At 40.0% G+C, this 18,104-nt stretch overlaps 1 protein-coding gene and 1 long non-coding RNA gene across 2 annotated transcripts; both read left to right on the top strand.

Annotated features, from left to right (window-relative positions):
* The first annotated feature begins 7,749 nt into the window (after positions 1 to 7,749).
* Positions 7,750 to 9,786, top strand: LOC118227947. The gene is made up of 3 exons (XR_004765384.1): positions 7,750 to 8,088; positions 8,301 to 8,389; positions 9,153 to 9,786. It is a non-coding gene; the product is annotated as an uncharacterized LOC118227947 (long non-coding RNA).
* Positions 9,787 to 12,598: 2,812 nt separating this feature from the next.
* LOC118227509 (uncharacterized protein C2orf16-like) lies at positions 12,599 to 14,240 on the top strand. The gene is made up of 2 exons (XM_035418046.1): positions 12,599 to 13,665; positions 14,044 to 14,240. Exon 1 carries the CDS (start codon positions 12,599 to 12,601, stop codon positions 13,658 to 13,660), a length of 1,062 nt encoding a protein of 353 aa, XP_035273937.1. The 3' UTR covers positions 13,661 to 13,665; positions 14,044 to 14,240.
* The last annotated feature ends 3,864 nt before the right edge of the window (positions 14,241 to 18,104 follow it).

Here is an 18,104-nt window from a genome sequence, read left to right as displayed (position 1 = left end):
CCCAACTACAACTGCAGCCGTGACTACAACTAAAAACCCAACTACAACAGCAGCCCCAACCACAACCTCAGCCTCAACAACAACTGTAGGCCCGACGACACCCTTCATTTTGTACCTGGTGTTTATTTCCAGGGACGCCTTTCAAGCTGATTTTGCAAATCGTGCTTCCCAAGCTTTTCAGAAGAGAGAAAAATTGATCAGGGATCTGGTGAGTCTGAACTGACAAATCTGAATTATCCCCTGAGGTATAAAGAACATTACATTCCAGTTAGTTTTTTCTTCTTTTTTCCTAATGTTAAAAACAAGTCCATTTTCACTTAATGAAGTTCAGTTCATTCTTACATATGATTAAAATCTGTTTGTCATAGTGTTTTTTGTCAATAACCAACCTCCTGTTTTCAGCTTGAGCCCCTCTTCAAACGTCATTTTCCATCCTTCGTCAAACTGATTGTCTTACAATTCAGGTAATTTCAGATTCTTCCATTCTGTGTCATGCCAATAAACTGTTTGTGCTTGTATGTGTGTGAGTGTGTTTGAGTGTGTTTGGCTTTGAGCAAAATTGCGCGTTTGAATTTGAGGTGTATCTGAGCACACTCATCAGCTAATACCATAACCAGGTGCGAGTCAGGACCATCTGTGATGAACGTGTGTTCTTCTCTAGGAGGGGATCCACAATCACAGAAGCAGAGATGACATTCAATATCACAAGTTCAGATCCACAGCCAACTGAGGAAGAGGTGGCTGGCGTATTGTCTGATGCTGTCGAAAACGTAACTGTCTCAGACCTCAATATTACAGCAAGCTCTATTGAAGTATCTAAAGACTTACCCCAACACACAACAACGGTAGCCCCCAGTACAACTGCAGCGCCAACAACAACTGCAGCCCGGACTACAACCTTAGGCCAGATTACAACTGCAGCCCCAACAACAACTAGAGCACTCTCAACAACCAAAGCCGCAACATCTACTACAAAAACTACAACCGCTGGCCTCACTACTCCGTCTCCTCCAACCACAACTTCCCAAATTACCACTGACGTTCCTGCAACAGCAGCCCCCAAAAGTACTTTGGCTCCAACCACAATGGCTCCCCCAATGACTGCTGTACCTTCAACAACTGCTCCAAAAACTACTTTAACTGCTACCACCACAGCTGCCCCAACTACAGTTGTACCTCAAACCATGACAGGTGCCCCCCCAACTATTGTAGCTCCAGCCACAGAAGCTGTTCTCAAAACTACATCACCCACAACCACAGCATCTGTCCCAATTACAGCTGTACCTTCAACCAGACCAGCTGTCCCCACAACCGCATCAGCACCAGCCACAGAAGTTATTCTCAAAACTACGTCACCCACAACAACAGCAGCTGCCCCAATTACAGCTGTACCTCCAACCATGACAGCTGTCCCCACAACTGCATCAGCACCAGTCACAGAAGTTGTTCTCAAAACTACGTCACCCACAACCACACCAGCTGCACCAGCTACTACTAAATCTCCAACCATGACAGCTGCCCCAACAACTATATCAGCTCCAACCACAACACATGCCCGCACAACTACTTTAGCTCCAACTACAGATAAATCTGCAGCCAGAACAACCACTGCACCTCCAGCAACAACATCATCAACAGTACCACCAATGCCACCAGCCACTGCTCCAGCTACCACTGCCTCTACAGATCCACCATCAAGAGAGGAGGGTGTCCTGATCCTGCTATTCAGAATCACTAGAATTTTTACACAGAAACTGTTGGACCACAGCTCCGTTGAGTTCCAGAACCTGGCTCAAAATGTCACCACAGAGGTAACTGGTCATTCCTCACTTCTGTTTGTAGGCTTTTTTTTTTTTTGTTGCTTTTTTCTATTTCCTTAAAGTCAGAGCTTGCATCACTGTCAGAGCTAAAAAATAAAATAAAAATGATTTGATTTGATACCCAGAATTCTTATACTATCAGCCTTAGATTTACAAAACAATGTATCTAAAGGAAACATAAAATACTTTATTCTTCTTTGTTTAAGAACAAAGATTTAAAGACATTCAATGTTGTCTTATGTTTTCACTGCATTTACTTAAGAAAGTTCTTTGCTTAAATATACAAAACAAACATAATTAATAGTTGTATTGTACTAACCTGCATACTTTACATGTTCTTATTTTTCGACAGTTGAATCGTGGATACTGGAGGGCTTTCCCTCTAACCTTCCTGAGATGCATTGTAACAGGTTTCAGGTAAGTGTAGAAGCTCCTTTTATTGGCTACAGCCATTGCCATGGCGATGGAATACTACAGAAGTCACTGCCCCAGGATGAGATATGGCATTTTCTACGAGTCGCTTTGAGACTGTGGTTGCAGAAGGACCATGAGGGCAGCTGCTTTATAGGAAAATGCTTCTTGTCTAGCCTGCCTAACCTTTCTCTTTCCCTTCACCCTCTTCTCCCCCTTTGTATTTCCCTCACCACCACTGACTCCCCCCCCCCCCCCCCCCCTTTCCTTTTCATGACCTTCCCATGAGCAGGCGTGGACCTCCTCTCTTTTTTCCCTTTTTCCGTGCGGATTCCATAGAAGTGGACACAAACGTGATCTTCAGGAACCAGAGCGTGGTTCCAAATGTCACCGTGGCTGAAACAGCCCTTGTGGAGGCCCTCAATAACTCAGTAGTCTTTTTAAACATCATTCCATCCACCATTAATGCAGGTCAGTTCTTCACTCTTCGCTCAAGTTGCATCATATTGTTTATTTATCTTTCTTCTATGCAGTGTCAACTGTGCATAATTAAAATGGTTCTGGTGGATTTTAAATATATATAAATATATAATGTTGAATTATTTATTTATTTATTTATTTATGCCAATATGCCTTGCATGTCCAATCTCATCTCTGGGCCAATAAAACAAGATTGTTAATAATAAGAACAATAAATAGAAACCATAACAATTACAATAACAACAATAACTGCTCTTAGTAGCTCTTATACCTTATTGGACAAATGTGTTAGACGTGGCACATTACTACTGATACAGTTATTAGTTTCACAAATACATCTGTTTTCTGTATTTATTTATTTATTTGAATAAAGTAAACTCCTGTTGGTATTTATTAATGTGTTTTATTCATGTTTTGGCTTTAAACAGAAATGGGCAATACTGCCACCACTACCCCAACAACGATGACAACAAGCAGTGCCATGGTAACAATCAAACCCCAGAAAGTCATCACTTTTCTGTTTCCTCTTATTCTGGCCATTTACTTTTTGTCAACATGAAGCTGCTTCAATTTTAGCCGGAGAAATACCTGCCTTTATGCTTTTTGAAAATTTAGCAAAATCTGCGAGAAAAAATACACAAGGTTTCATTAATGTTTATTTTTCATTTTATTCTGCTATTTTTCTGTCTCTTCAATTACCTACCTCATTTAAAATGATGAGTGACGAGAGCTGAAAAGTCATTTTTCACTTGTGTGATTATTTATATTCGAATATATCTCTACTGTACAATCTGTCGCTCTATTCTTTATTAAAGATTTAATTTTAAGTGCAAACATAAATGTTTTATTCATACATACAAATTTATCAAATATGACATCATATTCGTTTTTTTGCTGGCCAAAAAAAAAGTGCATCTTCATCAGTTACAATTGCCTTTCGTGACTATTACTTTCTAGCCCACAAAATAGTGTACTGTTAATTAACTGAGGGCTTAAGAAATGTATGTTCGAAACTATAGTTTGAAAAGATGTCTATTATATAAATAAATCTCTTAATATATTTGCATGATATTTGCTTCAGACTGTTTTGTCAAGGTAGACGTTATGTATGGATTAACAGTGTTTCCTGAACTCCAGCCAATGGCACTGGTAGGTGACAAATCATCTAATATTCTATAGTATTAACAACAGTCAGTAGTTGAAATGGCAAATCCTGCTTCTGAATGACCACAGGTCAACTTTCCTGTTAATGATAAATGAAAGCTTTAGACACTTTATAGGGGATGTATAAACTAATTATACAGAGAATGGTAAATTAAGAGGATCTCTCATTCACCGAAATTCATTGCATGTACAATTTTAAAATGGAGTTTTCAATAACGCATAGCTCGCCACCACCCCCCTTCACCACCAGACCTTTCTGTTTTTTTTCTGTTTTCTCTTTTTCTCTCTTCTCTCCCCACACAGCACTCTCCTTCCCTCACAAGAAAGGACAATTGGGTTTAAAAATGTTCATAAGGGTACAAGACACAATTCTATAAACACTGCAAAAAAACACTGTTAACATTTCCTTACTTGATAAATACTACAGGTACCACTGTTGCCACACAGCAAGAAGGTCCTTGGTTCGATTCCCGATCGGGGCCTTTCTGGGTTTGTATGCTCTCCCAATGTCCACGTGGGCTTCCTCTGGGGACTCCAGTTTCATCCCACAGTCCAAAGACATGCAGGTTTGGTTAACTGGAGTGTCTAAATTGCCCCTAAAGTATGGGTGTGTGAGTGAATGGTGCGTGTGCGCTGCGATGGACTGGCAAACTGTACAGGGTGTGTTCTCACATCTCGCACAGCACATGCTGGGATAGGCTCCAGCACCCCCCGTGACCCTGGCCAGGAATTATCGCGTGTAGATAACGGATGGATGGAATAAATACTGCATCCCTGACCACAAAAATTGTAATGTGTTGCAACTAAGATATTCACTGCACAAAAAAATAAATAAATAAAATTAAAAAAAAACTTTTGGCCTGCATGTTTAACCTTAGCTATGGGTTTTTTGAATCAACTGTTACAAACCTGTTGGCTATGGTTACATTTCCTTTTACTTATTTGGGAATATGGACACAGAAAGATTTAATTTCTAAGCTGACAATTTAAAAGTTTTCGAACTGTCGATTTCGAACTGTAATGAGGCAAAGTACCTAGACTACTGTGCCAATATACACTTTACAGTGCCTATACACAAATAATGCATGGCTGTCAGCCAATCATAATTGAATATTTGTGCTTCAGGTTCAGCTCATGGACAGATGACTAGACATTCTCCTTCAGAATTTTCTGGTTCAGAGCAGAATTCATTGTTCCTTCAATAATGTCCAGTTGATCAGGCCCCGAGGCAGCAAAGCATCCCCAAACCCCACACCATCACACTAGCACTACCATGTTGATTGTTGGTATGCCGTTCTTACAGCAAAATGCTGTCTTTGCTTTACACCAGACAGAATGGGATCCATGTCCTTCAAAAAGTTAGGACTCGTCTGTCCATAGAACATTATCCCAAAAGATTATCCAGGTGCATGTTTGCAAATATGAGAAGAGCATGAATGATTCTGTTGGTTAGCAGTGGTTTCCACCGTGCTACTCTCCCATGAATCCCATTTTTGTCCACTGACCTTATGAACACTGACCATAGTAGAACCTAAAGAGGCCTGTAGTTCTTTGGACTTTAGTTCTTCTTGGGTCTTTTGTGGCTTCCTGGATAAGTAGTTGCTGCACCCTTGGAGAAATGTTTGTAGGCCAGCCACTCCTGGGAAGATTCATCACTGTTCCAAATGTTCTCCATTTGGAGACAATGGCTCTCACTGTGGTTTGGTGAGTCCCAGAGCTTTAGAAATGGCTTTATAATCCATTTCAGACAGATATATTTCAACATCTGTTTTTCCCATCTCTTCTGGAAATTCCTTTGATTGTGGCATAGTGTGCCTGCAGAAACTGGTGACTACTTCTCTCTGAGGGTACGGTTCAATATGAGTGAGGTTTAGATTCAAAAGGGCTGGCTGCAATCAAGCCTGGCTGTGTTCAATCTGCTGAATCTAATTATCAATTAATTTGGTTAATTGGTTGTAACTAAGTGAGTAACTAAGGGGGCAATTACTTATTCACACGGGTGATATTGGGTGTTTCATAACTTTTTTGATTAAATAAATGAAATCATTTTTAAAATGTGTTTCGTGCTTACTCAGTTTCCATTTGTCTAATATTGCATTTTGTCTAAAGATCTGAAACCAGGGTGACAAATATGTAATAAGAGAGGAAATCAGAAAGGGAGGAATAATTTTTCATGACACTGTACACACACACACACACACACACGTGTACGTGTACACATGTACACACATATACACACACACATATGTGAGAGCGGGGAAGTAACAGTATTTGGCTGAAAACGGAGATAGATTAATCATTTTGTTAATACAAATATCCTACACCCCTTTGCTATGATTACACACCACAATGAAATATCTGGGACATACCATTCGCTAGCAATCTGACTGAAAGTACAGAGTGAAATGTTACATTTGACCCCGTGGTTCGGGTAAAAAACCAGTGCAGCAAGGGGTACACCTAACAGTCCTAATATTTTTAAAAGTTAACACAAAGTAAGGTAATTCAATACAATTCCATGTTATATGATACAAATAGTCTTTCATCTATTTTCTCCACTACATTTATATGTTTTTCATGGCCGTCTTACATCGGTGAACATCTATCACAAGACGTTACATTATTCTTCGGTTCCTAATGTCTTTTCGATCCAAACAGCTGTATCAGTCGATATCACGTCACCATATAGCCTAGAGTTAAAGTTCAGTTCAATACATTTATGAAGATCAGGTCTGAGTTGAACAAATCCAATCAATTCGTTAATCAGTAGTCTACTAAAAACAAACTGTTAATTAAAATGTTTTGTTCCCACACTCAAAGACATGCATGTTAGGTGTGCTCCTTCAGTTTCCCTTGACCAATGCACTGGCCTCAGAACTGGAGTTGGTCCCCGGGCGCTGCACTGTGGCTTCCCACTGCTCCTAAGTAACTAAGATGGGTCAAATGCAGAGGACAAATTACCCCACGGGGTTCAATAAAGTATATCTTATCTTATCTTATCTTAAAAACCTCCCAAGGGACCGCTGTCAGTGGTCTCTTTCTATTTCCCATTTCCTGCGAACAAATACAGATGACTGTTGATTGTCTGAGCTATCTATTCTGCATTGTGTAGCTACAGAATGTGTTTGTACATCTTGGCCTTACACTTTGTTATTGTAGGATATTTTGTGCATTGTATTGTACGTAGATGCTTGAGAAATGTTATGATGGAGTATTAAAACACTCTATCTTATGCCTACCATGTTCTGTCATTGGTGGCATACAAGTAGGGGAGACCGGGGTTGGTTGGCACACTTTTCACTCTTTGCCATATTTCTCAGCATAATTTACGTTTGAATATTCTAACCAGAAGCAAATGAAAAGTTAAAGTCTCAGCTATAATATAAATATATATTTAATTACATGTATACTTTGCAAAATGATTGGATGGACTTTTAATAATATGTTTAATTGCAATTAAAGCGAAAAGAGGCTATTTCAAGGAAAGTTGTGTCTAAGATTTTTTCTATTTTTTAATTAAACCTCATCGTTTCATGTTACTCTCAGTAGAAATTTAACAGTTTTATATTTGTAATCAAATAACGCAAATGTGGTTAAAGTGCACCTTCTCAGCTTTTATACATTTTGGTTTCACCATGCAGAAATGACAGGTCACGCCTCCGGCTTCGGCCCATTGAATTCCAGCCCATGTTTTTGTTCGTACCCACTTCCTTTTGATTCCCCTGTGATTCTGTCTAGCATCCACTAATTGTTGTTGCAATTAGATAATTGAGTTCCCCGCATTCCAGACATGTCTGTTCATTTAGGTCATTGTCTACAGGTGTTCCTGTATGTCTTTAAGTTCCTGGTTTTCCTTAGATTATTATGCTTTTCAGAATTTCAGTTATTCTAGCTGTTAATTCCTTGTGTCAAGTTCAGAAATGGCATCACAGGTGTTTCTGATTGGTCAGGTGTATTCAATTACTTCCTTCCAGCATGTGTGACAGTTTTCAGTAAGCAGTTTTTATTTTTGCCTTTTTATTTCCTTGGAACTCTTATCAGTACTTGTCAACATGGGGTCTGGCGTTGTGCCAATGAAAGTCAAGGAAGCCATTATTAGGCTGAGATAAGAAACTGTCAGTCACAGGCCAAACTTTAGGCTTATAAAAATTAACTCTTCAGGACATCATTAAGAAGAAATAGATCCCTGGGGCACTCAGAAACAAAGAGTCTGGTAAGCCAAGGAAGACCTATGGTGAACACAATTAATTTGTAGACTATTAGTTGAATTAGTTCTGGATCTTGGGAAGTTCCTCTTGCCATCACTCTGCTACAAGTGAATCTTGGTTGTAATTAATACAGAAATCTGTAAGCTCTTATCAAACTTTAGCCTGCCCATTCTGTTTTTGTATCAAAAACCTAACTTCTGTATTTCTGTTCATAAAGTTTTCTGTGGACAGTAGCCATCGACAGATCCACAACTGCCTCCTGAGTGTTTCTGATCTGTTGGACAGCTTGGGGTTTTCTTCATTTTGGTGAGAATTCTTGTCATAAACTGTAGAGGTCTTCCTTGACTTACCAGGCTCTTTGTGATTTCTGAGCTATGATTTGGCCCATGTCTCAGTTTTTCATTACTTCTCAGCCTCTAATGGCTTCCTTGACTTTCACTGGCACAAATACTGATGACGGATAATAGATACCACCGGAGTCTGTTATTGGAGGGGAGTAAGAAATACTACAGTGGACACTGAAAGCTGTTGTATACCTGAACTAAGGAAGGAATTAAACACACCTGATTAAACACCTGTGATGCCATTCGTCCCGAACATTATGACACCCTGAAATGGGGGACTATTTAAAAAGAAAAAGTGGCGTAATTTCCACATGGTGAAACCAAAATGTATAATTTGACCTTAAATAAAAGCTGAAAAGGAGTCCTTTGCCCACGTGAAATGTTTGATTACAAATCTAAAATTGTGGAGTACAAAGCCTTTCAATAAACTGTCTTTGTCCTAAGCATTATGGTACTCTCTGTATATATACAGTACTGTCATAAATAATGGAGACACTGCATTTCTATACAGTTTCACAGTTAATGTAACATATTGCAACAGTTTTGCTTTTTGGCATGTGTAATAAATGCAATAGCTGCATAAAACAAAAATGAGGAAATAACATTTGTGTTAAACAAGTAATCATACACCTTCCTATTAGTTCATACATACAGAATTGTGGAGTCTTATGTATCTTACTGTGGGAAATGTTATAATTGTCTTGAACATGTATTTCTTTGTCCAGCATTTTTAGGGGGCCAAATTGCTAATGGTCACATAATGTCATTACCACACAAGGTCAAGGAGTTAGTTGCTTCGAATACCTTTTTACTGATGAAAACGGCTCAAAGAAACAACAACAGAAGAAAGTGAACAGTGAGAAATGTTAAGTACTGCACTGTACAGTCTTTTTTGTATAATGTGCCGGTATTTGTGTGTGTATTCTTGGTTATAGTTTTTCTTTCTTAATGTAAGAATCCAGAGAATATGTTGGATTGTGACATTAAAAAAACACAAAGGACATTTCCAGGATGGAATTCAGCCATACAAAAGCAGTCAAAGTTTGTAAGAATATGATTTTGTTGTAATAATAATAACAATAATAATAATTTTGTAAAACATTTGTAATACTCAAGTAGAAAAAAATTCAAATATGGTTGTTAGAATTTTCACGTAAATTAATGGCAATATATGAATAATGAAATAGCCAATTCTTAATTGATCTACAAGTTTTTGTAATCTCTTTAAATTGTCAGATTCGGTTATTTGTCCTATGTTTTCGTGAATGCGCTGCTTTCTAAAAGCTTTGGTTTGTTTTGTTGCTAATCATGTTACCATTGCTACCTATTTCAATAAAGAAAATCAAGGAAAAAGACACATTTAAATTGAAAAATGTATTGTTATTACTTGTTGGTATTATTTACTGATATTTTTTGATAGGTTCATAATCAGAAGAGCCACTTGGTGGCGTGTGTCTTCATTTTAACATCACATGAGCAAGGGCGTTGGCCTGGAACTGCGACAAGGAAGAAAACAGCACTCTTATAACCGGCTAGGTAATGACAACGACATCAGGAATTCACAATGTATGTGCATGGTGTGAAAACGTCATACCCTGGAATAAATTATATATTACCCAATGTTCCCGAAGATTATTGGCACCCTTGATAATGGTGAGCAAAAAACAGTTGCATTAAATGACCAACATTGGCAAAGAGCAATATTGTACACTCAAACAAATGGGGGAAAATTGCAGTCTTTTATAGAGTCCAGCTTTATTCTCAAAGGACCGAATAAATAGACAATGCGTAGACCAGTGGATTTTTGAAAACTTTATGTCTGTCATGATTTATACCGTATGCAGCCAGGGAGGTAAACCAAGACTCAATTTTTCTTTTAAAGTCAAAACCCAGGGGATGAAAGGAATTTCCAGGCAATTAAATGCTAGTGACGATTAGGTAGCCAGATGTAGAGTGCTGGGATGAGGATATGACCAGTGCTTTAGGGATAAATTCTACTCTGTCCAAATAAGTGTGTAGGGATATTTAAGAGCCACAATGAGCCAGAAATTTGGCATATTGTCTCATCTGAAAGACACCACTGACACAGTGAAATATCCCCATCACTGGGGCAATGGATGTAGCACAATGTAATAATTTACTTAGACAAAATGGAAGAGGGCCAACATCTTACCAAAACATGGGGGTCATTATAGATGGTCATTGTGTTATAAATTGTTACTCCTTCCTTGTAGGGGGGTTGTAACTCAAATGCAGGTTTGATTTCAAGGTGAGGCCCTGTCACTGTACCTGTTATCAAGCTGCTGAACTTGAATTGCTTCTGTAAATCTTTAGCCTTAAAAATTCCATTGTTTTATTATAGGTAGTGGGTATGAGGCTGAAATGCTAGGCCTGAGACAGATTCACAGATAACTGTTTGTCTCCCTCAGCTCAGGCATTTCGGAATTTTGATGTGTCACTTATCTTCAGGCAAGACAGCATCAGAGACCACATCTGCCGGGTAAAGAGAACAAAGAATTTTCTGTAAGTCACAGGGCGTGGCAAGCAAATTCAAGAAGGACAGAGTATTCATGAGACCCAGTCTATTTTTGTCTTTTTCCCGTTTGTCAATGTATGTCAACATATTTAGGTTTTCTGTCATTTTACGTCATTCTGTCATGTTATAAGTATGGAAGGTCTGAGGCATGTATTGCACATGCACAGGGGTCGCTTTAGAGGAACATCAACACAAAGAGAGTAAAAGCTTCAGCTTCACCATCATTTCAGTTGAAAACCAGATAGAACGCAAGCAGCTGCAGAATATTAATATACTTAGTTATATGCCTGAAAGGGAACTGAGGACAAGGTAAGCATATTTAATTATAATGCAGATCTTTTTTGGAGTAGTAATCATACTTTCTTCTCTTTTCTGCTCTTTTCATTCAACACCTGTCAGAGGTTTGAGTATTTTTCCATGGATATACTGAGTGATTCCATAAAGTAGAAGTTTTCAGGACTAATTTTCCAGGGAGTAGCTTCACCACAAGCTTTTAGAATTATCCCAGCTCAGTTTGTCTTTCTTGAAGATCTTTGAAGATTCTGTGCAGGTTGGGTTGCTAAAAAAAAAAAACTGAAATGCTTTGTCACTTTGAATTTAATTGCACTCAAATTTTTATTTGTTAAAAAAAAAAAAAACCTTGTGAAACATTCTGAAAAATAAGAAACAAGACCAGGTCAAAACCTAGTATATGGCTGGACCGAACCGGACTATCAGTGGTGTAACTTCATCATCAGTCACTCAGTCACAATGCGGTCCAGCCAAAAAAAATTGGAATATGAATACATTTGGCCAGTCTGAAAAAAAATGTTTATTGCTTATTAGTGGTCATTCTATGACTGATCAGAAGCTACAGCTTTTTCACAGACCTTTCTGTTAGCCTCACAAAAGACTTGGTGTCTCCAGGCTAAGCAGAAGCTAGATATTGAGGAGTGCTTGGTTCAGGTTCTTTTAAAACTGACTCGTGAAGTGGATTGGAGAAGCTCCTTGATGTAGTGTTCTGTCATCAGAATGAGGGGCCCTTTAGAAAAATCCAATTTGCGGCTGATTCTCTTGAGTCATTTTCCACACGGAGTCATTCGTGTATAGGCTAGTTCACTAGAATTAAATTAAGAATTAAGTGACTGCAGACACCATAGCTGAATGACGCAGTCCTGTACATGGTTCTAGACTGCAGGTAAAACTACATCTAAAATAGGTTTAAAGACCGGCTCTCATAATTGAACTCTCGTTACTTTTTTCAAATTATTTTCAGTTATTTCAGAATTATAATTTAGTTTTCTTCCACCCTAACTGTGAAATAAAAAATAATAGTGATTAAAATTATCTAAACAATGAATTGAGCTGAATGTCAGTTATTTGAATTTTGGTTTTTCTTGTTTTCTAGAATTGATAACAATAGTTCTTATCTCTGAAATGCTGCTTATAATGATGACTATATTGACTAATTGATTTTTTTTTTTTAGATTCGCAGTATCGAGTTCGAAAGATAAATTTAAGATGAAAGGAAAAAACCTGATGCTATTGTTTCTTATAATTGGTAAGTGAATTGGTAAGTCCATATATAGCACATAAATAGTGAATGGTGAAAAAAAGATTTTTCCTGTCTTTAGTAAATTATAATGCTAATAAATAATGAAAATTATTTTTTACTCCTCCAACAGCAGCTTCAGCTACAACTGTAGCTCCAGCCACAACTGCAGCACCAACAGCCGCAGCTCCCATTGCAACTGCAGCCCCGACAACTGCAGCTCCCATTGCAACTGCAGCCCCGACAACCGCAGCTCCCATTGCAACTGCAGCACCGACAGCCGCAGCTCCCATTGCAACTGCAGCCCCGACAACCGCAGCTCCCATTGCAACTGCAGCACCGACAGCCGCAGCTCCCATTGCAACTGCAGCCCCGACAACCGCAGCTCCCATTGCAACTGCAGCCCCGACAGCCCCAGCCCCCATTGCAACTGCAGCCCCGACAACCGCAGCTCCCATTGCAACTGCAGCCCCGACAACCGCAGCTCCCATTGCAACTGCAGCCCCGACAGCCGCAGCTCCCATTGCAACTGCAGCCCCGACAACCGCAGCTCCTATTGCAACTGCAGCACCGACAGCCGCAGCTCCCATTGCAACTGCAGCCCCGACAACCGCAGCTCCCATTGCAACTGCAGCCCCGACAGCCGCAGCTCCCATTGCAACTGCAGCCCCGACAACCGCAGCTCCCATTGCAACTGCAGCCCCGACAGCCGCAGCTCCCATTGCAACTGCAGCCCAGACAACCGCAGCTCCCATTGCAACTGCAGCACCGACAGCCGCAGCTCCCATTGCAACTGCAGCCCCGACAACCGCAGCTCCCATTGCAACTGCAGCCCCGACAGCCGCAGCTCCCATTGCAACTGCAGCCCCGACAACCGCAGCTCCCATTGCAACTGCTGCCCCGACAACCGCAGCTCCCATTGCAACTGCAGCCCCGACAACCGCAGCTCCCATTGCAACTGCAGCCCCGACAACCGCAGCTCCCATTGCAACTGCAGCCCCGACAACCGCAGCTCCCATTGCAACTGCTGCCCCGACAACCGCAGCTCCCATTGCAACTGCTGCCCCGACAACCGCAGCTCCCATTGCAACTGCAGCCCCGACAGCCGCAGCTCCCATTGCGAGTGCAGCCCCGACAACCGCAGCTCCTATTGTTCCAGCCACTAGTATCGGTACGTGACAAGTCAAGCAATATGATGTTAATTTACCCCTTAACGATTAAATGACAAATGGAAGATGCAGAAGCTAATAATGCAGATAATGTTAAATGATCTCTATTCGAATATTAGAATATCTCTCATTTGGAAATGTGAGATATTCTTAATTTCCTCTTCTCTGCATTTTGAGTTTTCCAGTGGAGTTTTCCTTAGACCCCTCTCCTCCTCCTTCCTTTGCCCTCACAGGCTGTACTCACTCTCAAGAAAGGAAAATTCACTCGTATCTTTATGAAATATTATTCAGTAAACACTGCCGGAGCATAGAAATGTCACGGTTGTAGGTCTGATGATGGCACTGCCTTAAAATGTATGCATTCTCTCTCTCGACCATAGCTCAAACCACTAGCACCAGAGCACCTACTGCACGTCCAACAGCCACTGTTCCATCTACCACAGCCTCTACAAATCCACCATCAGGAGATGAGGGCGTCCTACGCCTGAATTTCAGGCTGTTTAGAACCTTTACAGAACCATTGGCAAACCAGAGCTCCACTGAATTCAAGCAGCTATCACAGAATGTCACCATGGAGGTAATCTCTTACCACTGAATAGCACTACAACAAGTGGAAATGTCTGATAAATATTCAGTATGAATTGTAGATCAAATAATTCAAGAGATCCTACTTGCAAAAGAGAAAGATGTAATTCCCTATTTAAGATCTCAAATTCATTGTTTTGTAATGAATGCTTGGATCTCACCAAAGTCACTTGGCCATATGTAATAAGATGCAGAAACAATGATATTAATCACTGAGTGAAAAGTCATTTTAAGTTGCTTTATTAGGCCCAAGTTACTTAACATTGTAATTTGGTGCCAGATAAATTCGGGAAGGTTTGTTTTGGTTTGATTCAATTACATCATCCATTGTAGTGGTCACATGACTAAATGCATTTGATAAATGGAGGGGAGCCCTTAGATTCAATAGACAGTTGCCCTTAACTTTGCCACTTCTTTTTGTGGATGTGTTACATGTTTTGGGTGAGATTTTTCCTGCTACTACGCGTGGTTTGACACCCAGAATTTTCATACTATCCACCATTGAATGATATCTTGTGTTTTCATTGCATTTACTTAATTATTCTATACTTAAAACATATTTTATGGCTGTTACTTTTCCTAAACTGCATGCATGTATATGTTCTGACCTTTTTTTTTTTTTTTTTACACAGTTGAATCGTGTGTACGGGAATGCCTTTGGGCGAAGATACCGCCGGAGTAATGTCGCAAGTTTCAGGTAAGAGTGAATACAGTCATTACCGTGATGATGGGTTACCTGGGGAGTTGAAGTTTGTGGAGCTGGTTGGGGGTGGGGGGGTCTGGACTAGAATGCTTGTTTTGGGAAGGAGGCCCACAGAGACTGCATTTGTACAGGGCCCAGTTGCTACATGCTATCCTGCAGGTTACTGCTACAGTTACTGCCCCAGAATGCGATATGGATATTCATGCTGTTCCCGCATTTTATACTGAGTCGCTTTGAAATTGTGGTGCTAGAAGGAAAATGTTTCTTGTCTAACCTGCCATCTTTTTCATTTCCTTCTGCTCATTCATTTCATCCCCCTTTTCTCTCTCCCTGTCTCTCTACACCCTCCCCCCTCCGCCCCCCCCCCCCCCCCCCCCCCCCCCCCCCATCACATGAACAGCCGTGGACCTTCTTTCCCCCGAGCAGATACTGTACAGGTGGAGACAAACCTGATCTTCCAGAACGAAACTGTTGTTCCAAACGCTACCCAGGCAGCAACAGTCCTCAGGCAGGCTATTAATAATTCAACCACCTTTCTAGACGCTGTTCCAGGCAGCATTAATGCAGGTTAGTTCTTCACTGTTCACTGAAGTAACATCATACTTATTAATATTATTTATATATTTAATGTTGATCCATTTTTGTGTTTTTGCCAGTACCATTGCTTTGCACATTCAACTTCATCTCTGGGCTGATCACACAAAATCATAATATTCATATACTACTGCTACTACTGCTACTACTACTACTACTAATAATAATAATAATAATAATAATAATTATTATTATTATTATTAATTAATTAAAGCCACAAGCGGCGTTGGGAGGGTTCCAAGCATTGGCACTATTGCGCCCCCTATGGAGCCATTTTAAAATGGTTTTTTCCTCATCATCAGATGTCTTCACCCAACATATCTGCTGAATATCATGATGATTGTATAAAATATTGATGACTTACGGCCAATTTTATAATAAGAGACGCGCTTCGTCGAAGTTCAAGAAGTTCGTCAGTTGACAGCTGCCATACCGTTTATCCGATTGGGCCCATTTATGTTGCGTTTATGCAGGTTGTTCCCCTGAGGCTCTTTATCCGATTTGTTGCTGATTGGGCCAAAATGGAAAAAGCCCTGTAAAAAAACCTGTTTTTCAAACTAGACCTGATGGCATCGGATTACTTAGTTGCGTCGTCATGGATGTCTCCTAGCCGCTTGCCTTAAAGGCTTTTACTATGTCGTAACACTTAGATGGCCCGGCGCGTATGTAGAGCTGCAGCGCTTCTGCGCCGCAACTAAAAAAGGCGTCAGACACATATTCCAATCCATTGCTCAGGTTAGCAGAGAATGCACATTTCATATCACCTCAGAGACAGAATAATAATACATATAAAAAATGAAACAAAAAACAAAATATCAACTCGCCATCCCTGCTAACTGCGTGCTGCATGCAGAGTACCATATTATTTATTTAGACATTAGCAGACTACAGCATAAATTGTGCCTTTTGTTTATATTCAATATTAGTAATTGCAGCAAGAAACTGCAGCTGTAGACACAAGAAAGTTTGTTATATTATGGTAGCAACGGAACGAAGCAGACTATATATATATATATATATATATAGGTGCCTACCGTCATTGTTTTATTATACCAGCATGTTTTCGTGCATTTGCAGACAAACTCAAATACTATCAATAAAAAAATGGTTTAGCTATTTATCAGCATAATGACACTTTCAAAGACTAAACAAACTCATCCGATATTGTCTTCAAAAGGATCCATGCCAAAGAAAAGTAATTATTCATCCTCTCAAAAAGCTTTTACTAACAAACTTTTAGTAGCATGCACTCTGGCACTATCTTCCATTGCTTCCCTGATGCAAAAATTTGGGTGTGTTTTGTTGACATAGTTAAAGCACCATAGATTCACCTGAATGACTAAAGATACATGCCACTCAAAGTTCGGACCCTCCCCTCACTGATAAAAACTAGACCCGATGGTGTCGCATTACTTAGTTGCGTCGCCATGGATGTCTCCTAGCCGCTTGCCGTAAAGGCATTTACTATGTCGTAACACTTAGATGGCATGTCGTAACACTTAGAAAAAATCTAAATGGCGGGAAAACAATATGGCGGACATAGGTGGCCCCAATAGCAAAGTTGTAGAGCACATTCAGATGCATAGGTCGATGAAGTTTTGTGTGGTTCTGACTTCAGGTGTGGGAGTTATGGCCTTTTACGCATGAGCCTTTGTTATAGCGCCACTATCTGGCCAACCTAGGTGATTTTTAGTGCCTGAGTAGTGGGGGGGCCATAGGAACCCACCCACCAAATTTGGTTGGTCTAGGACTTATGGTTGCTGAGCCTCGGACACGGAGAAAAATAAGAATAATAAAAATAATCCTAACAGATACGATGGGGTTCCAGAAGCTTCGCTGCTCGGACCCCTAATAATAATATCCATCACCTCTCTAAGTAGTACTTACATCTTTCGACTATTGGGTTAGAGGTGGCACATGACTGTTACTGCAGACATTGATTTATCAAATGCATGTTTTCATCATTTTCTTTAGTAATGCAACCTGTCTTTGATATTTATTTGTTTTTGCACAAAAACACTCATTGTTCTACTTTTGTCTTAAAACAGAAAATCCGAACACTCCCACAACAACAACTATCAGCGCTACAACAAGCGGTGCCATGGCAACAAACAAACCCCAGGAAGTCGTCACTTTTCTGTTTCCTCTTATTCTGGTCATTTACTCTCTGTCAACAGACATGAAGCTGCCTCATTTTTAGCCAGAGAAATACGAGCCTTTATGATTTTGTACCCTTGGTGCTACTCTGTGATGGCTAATTTGATTTCTGGAAGAGTGCCTCTCTAGATTAACATTCAGCTTGCTCATTATGATCATCACTTGTACTACAAGGAAAAGAGCTTTCAAACTTGGAAGCCAGATGGATATACAAATTAAACTGCTCCTTCACCCATTTTTTGTAATGTCTTTCCTTACCTCATCATAAGTTTAAACAGTCCTTGTGTTTTCAGATTGTTACATACTGTACCTTTGAACTAATTTGAAAAATGTGAATGATGTAATATGCAATTGCTTAACATATTTATTAAAACAGATGTTATGTAGATAAAGTTATTATGA

This window comes from Anguilla anguilla, chromosome 5 (assembly GCF_013347855.1).
Source record: "Anguilla anguilla isolate fAngAng1 chromosome 5, fAngAng1.pri, whole genome shotgun sequence".
Taxonomy (NCBI): Eukaryota; Metazoa; Chordata; class Actinopteri; order Anguilliformes; family Anguillidae; genus Anguilla; species Anguilla anguilla.
The sequence above is the reverse complement of the archived record's forward strand: the minus strand, read 5'-3'. Positions and strand labels throughout refer to the sequence as shown.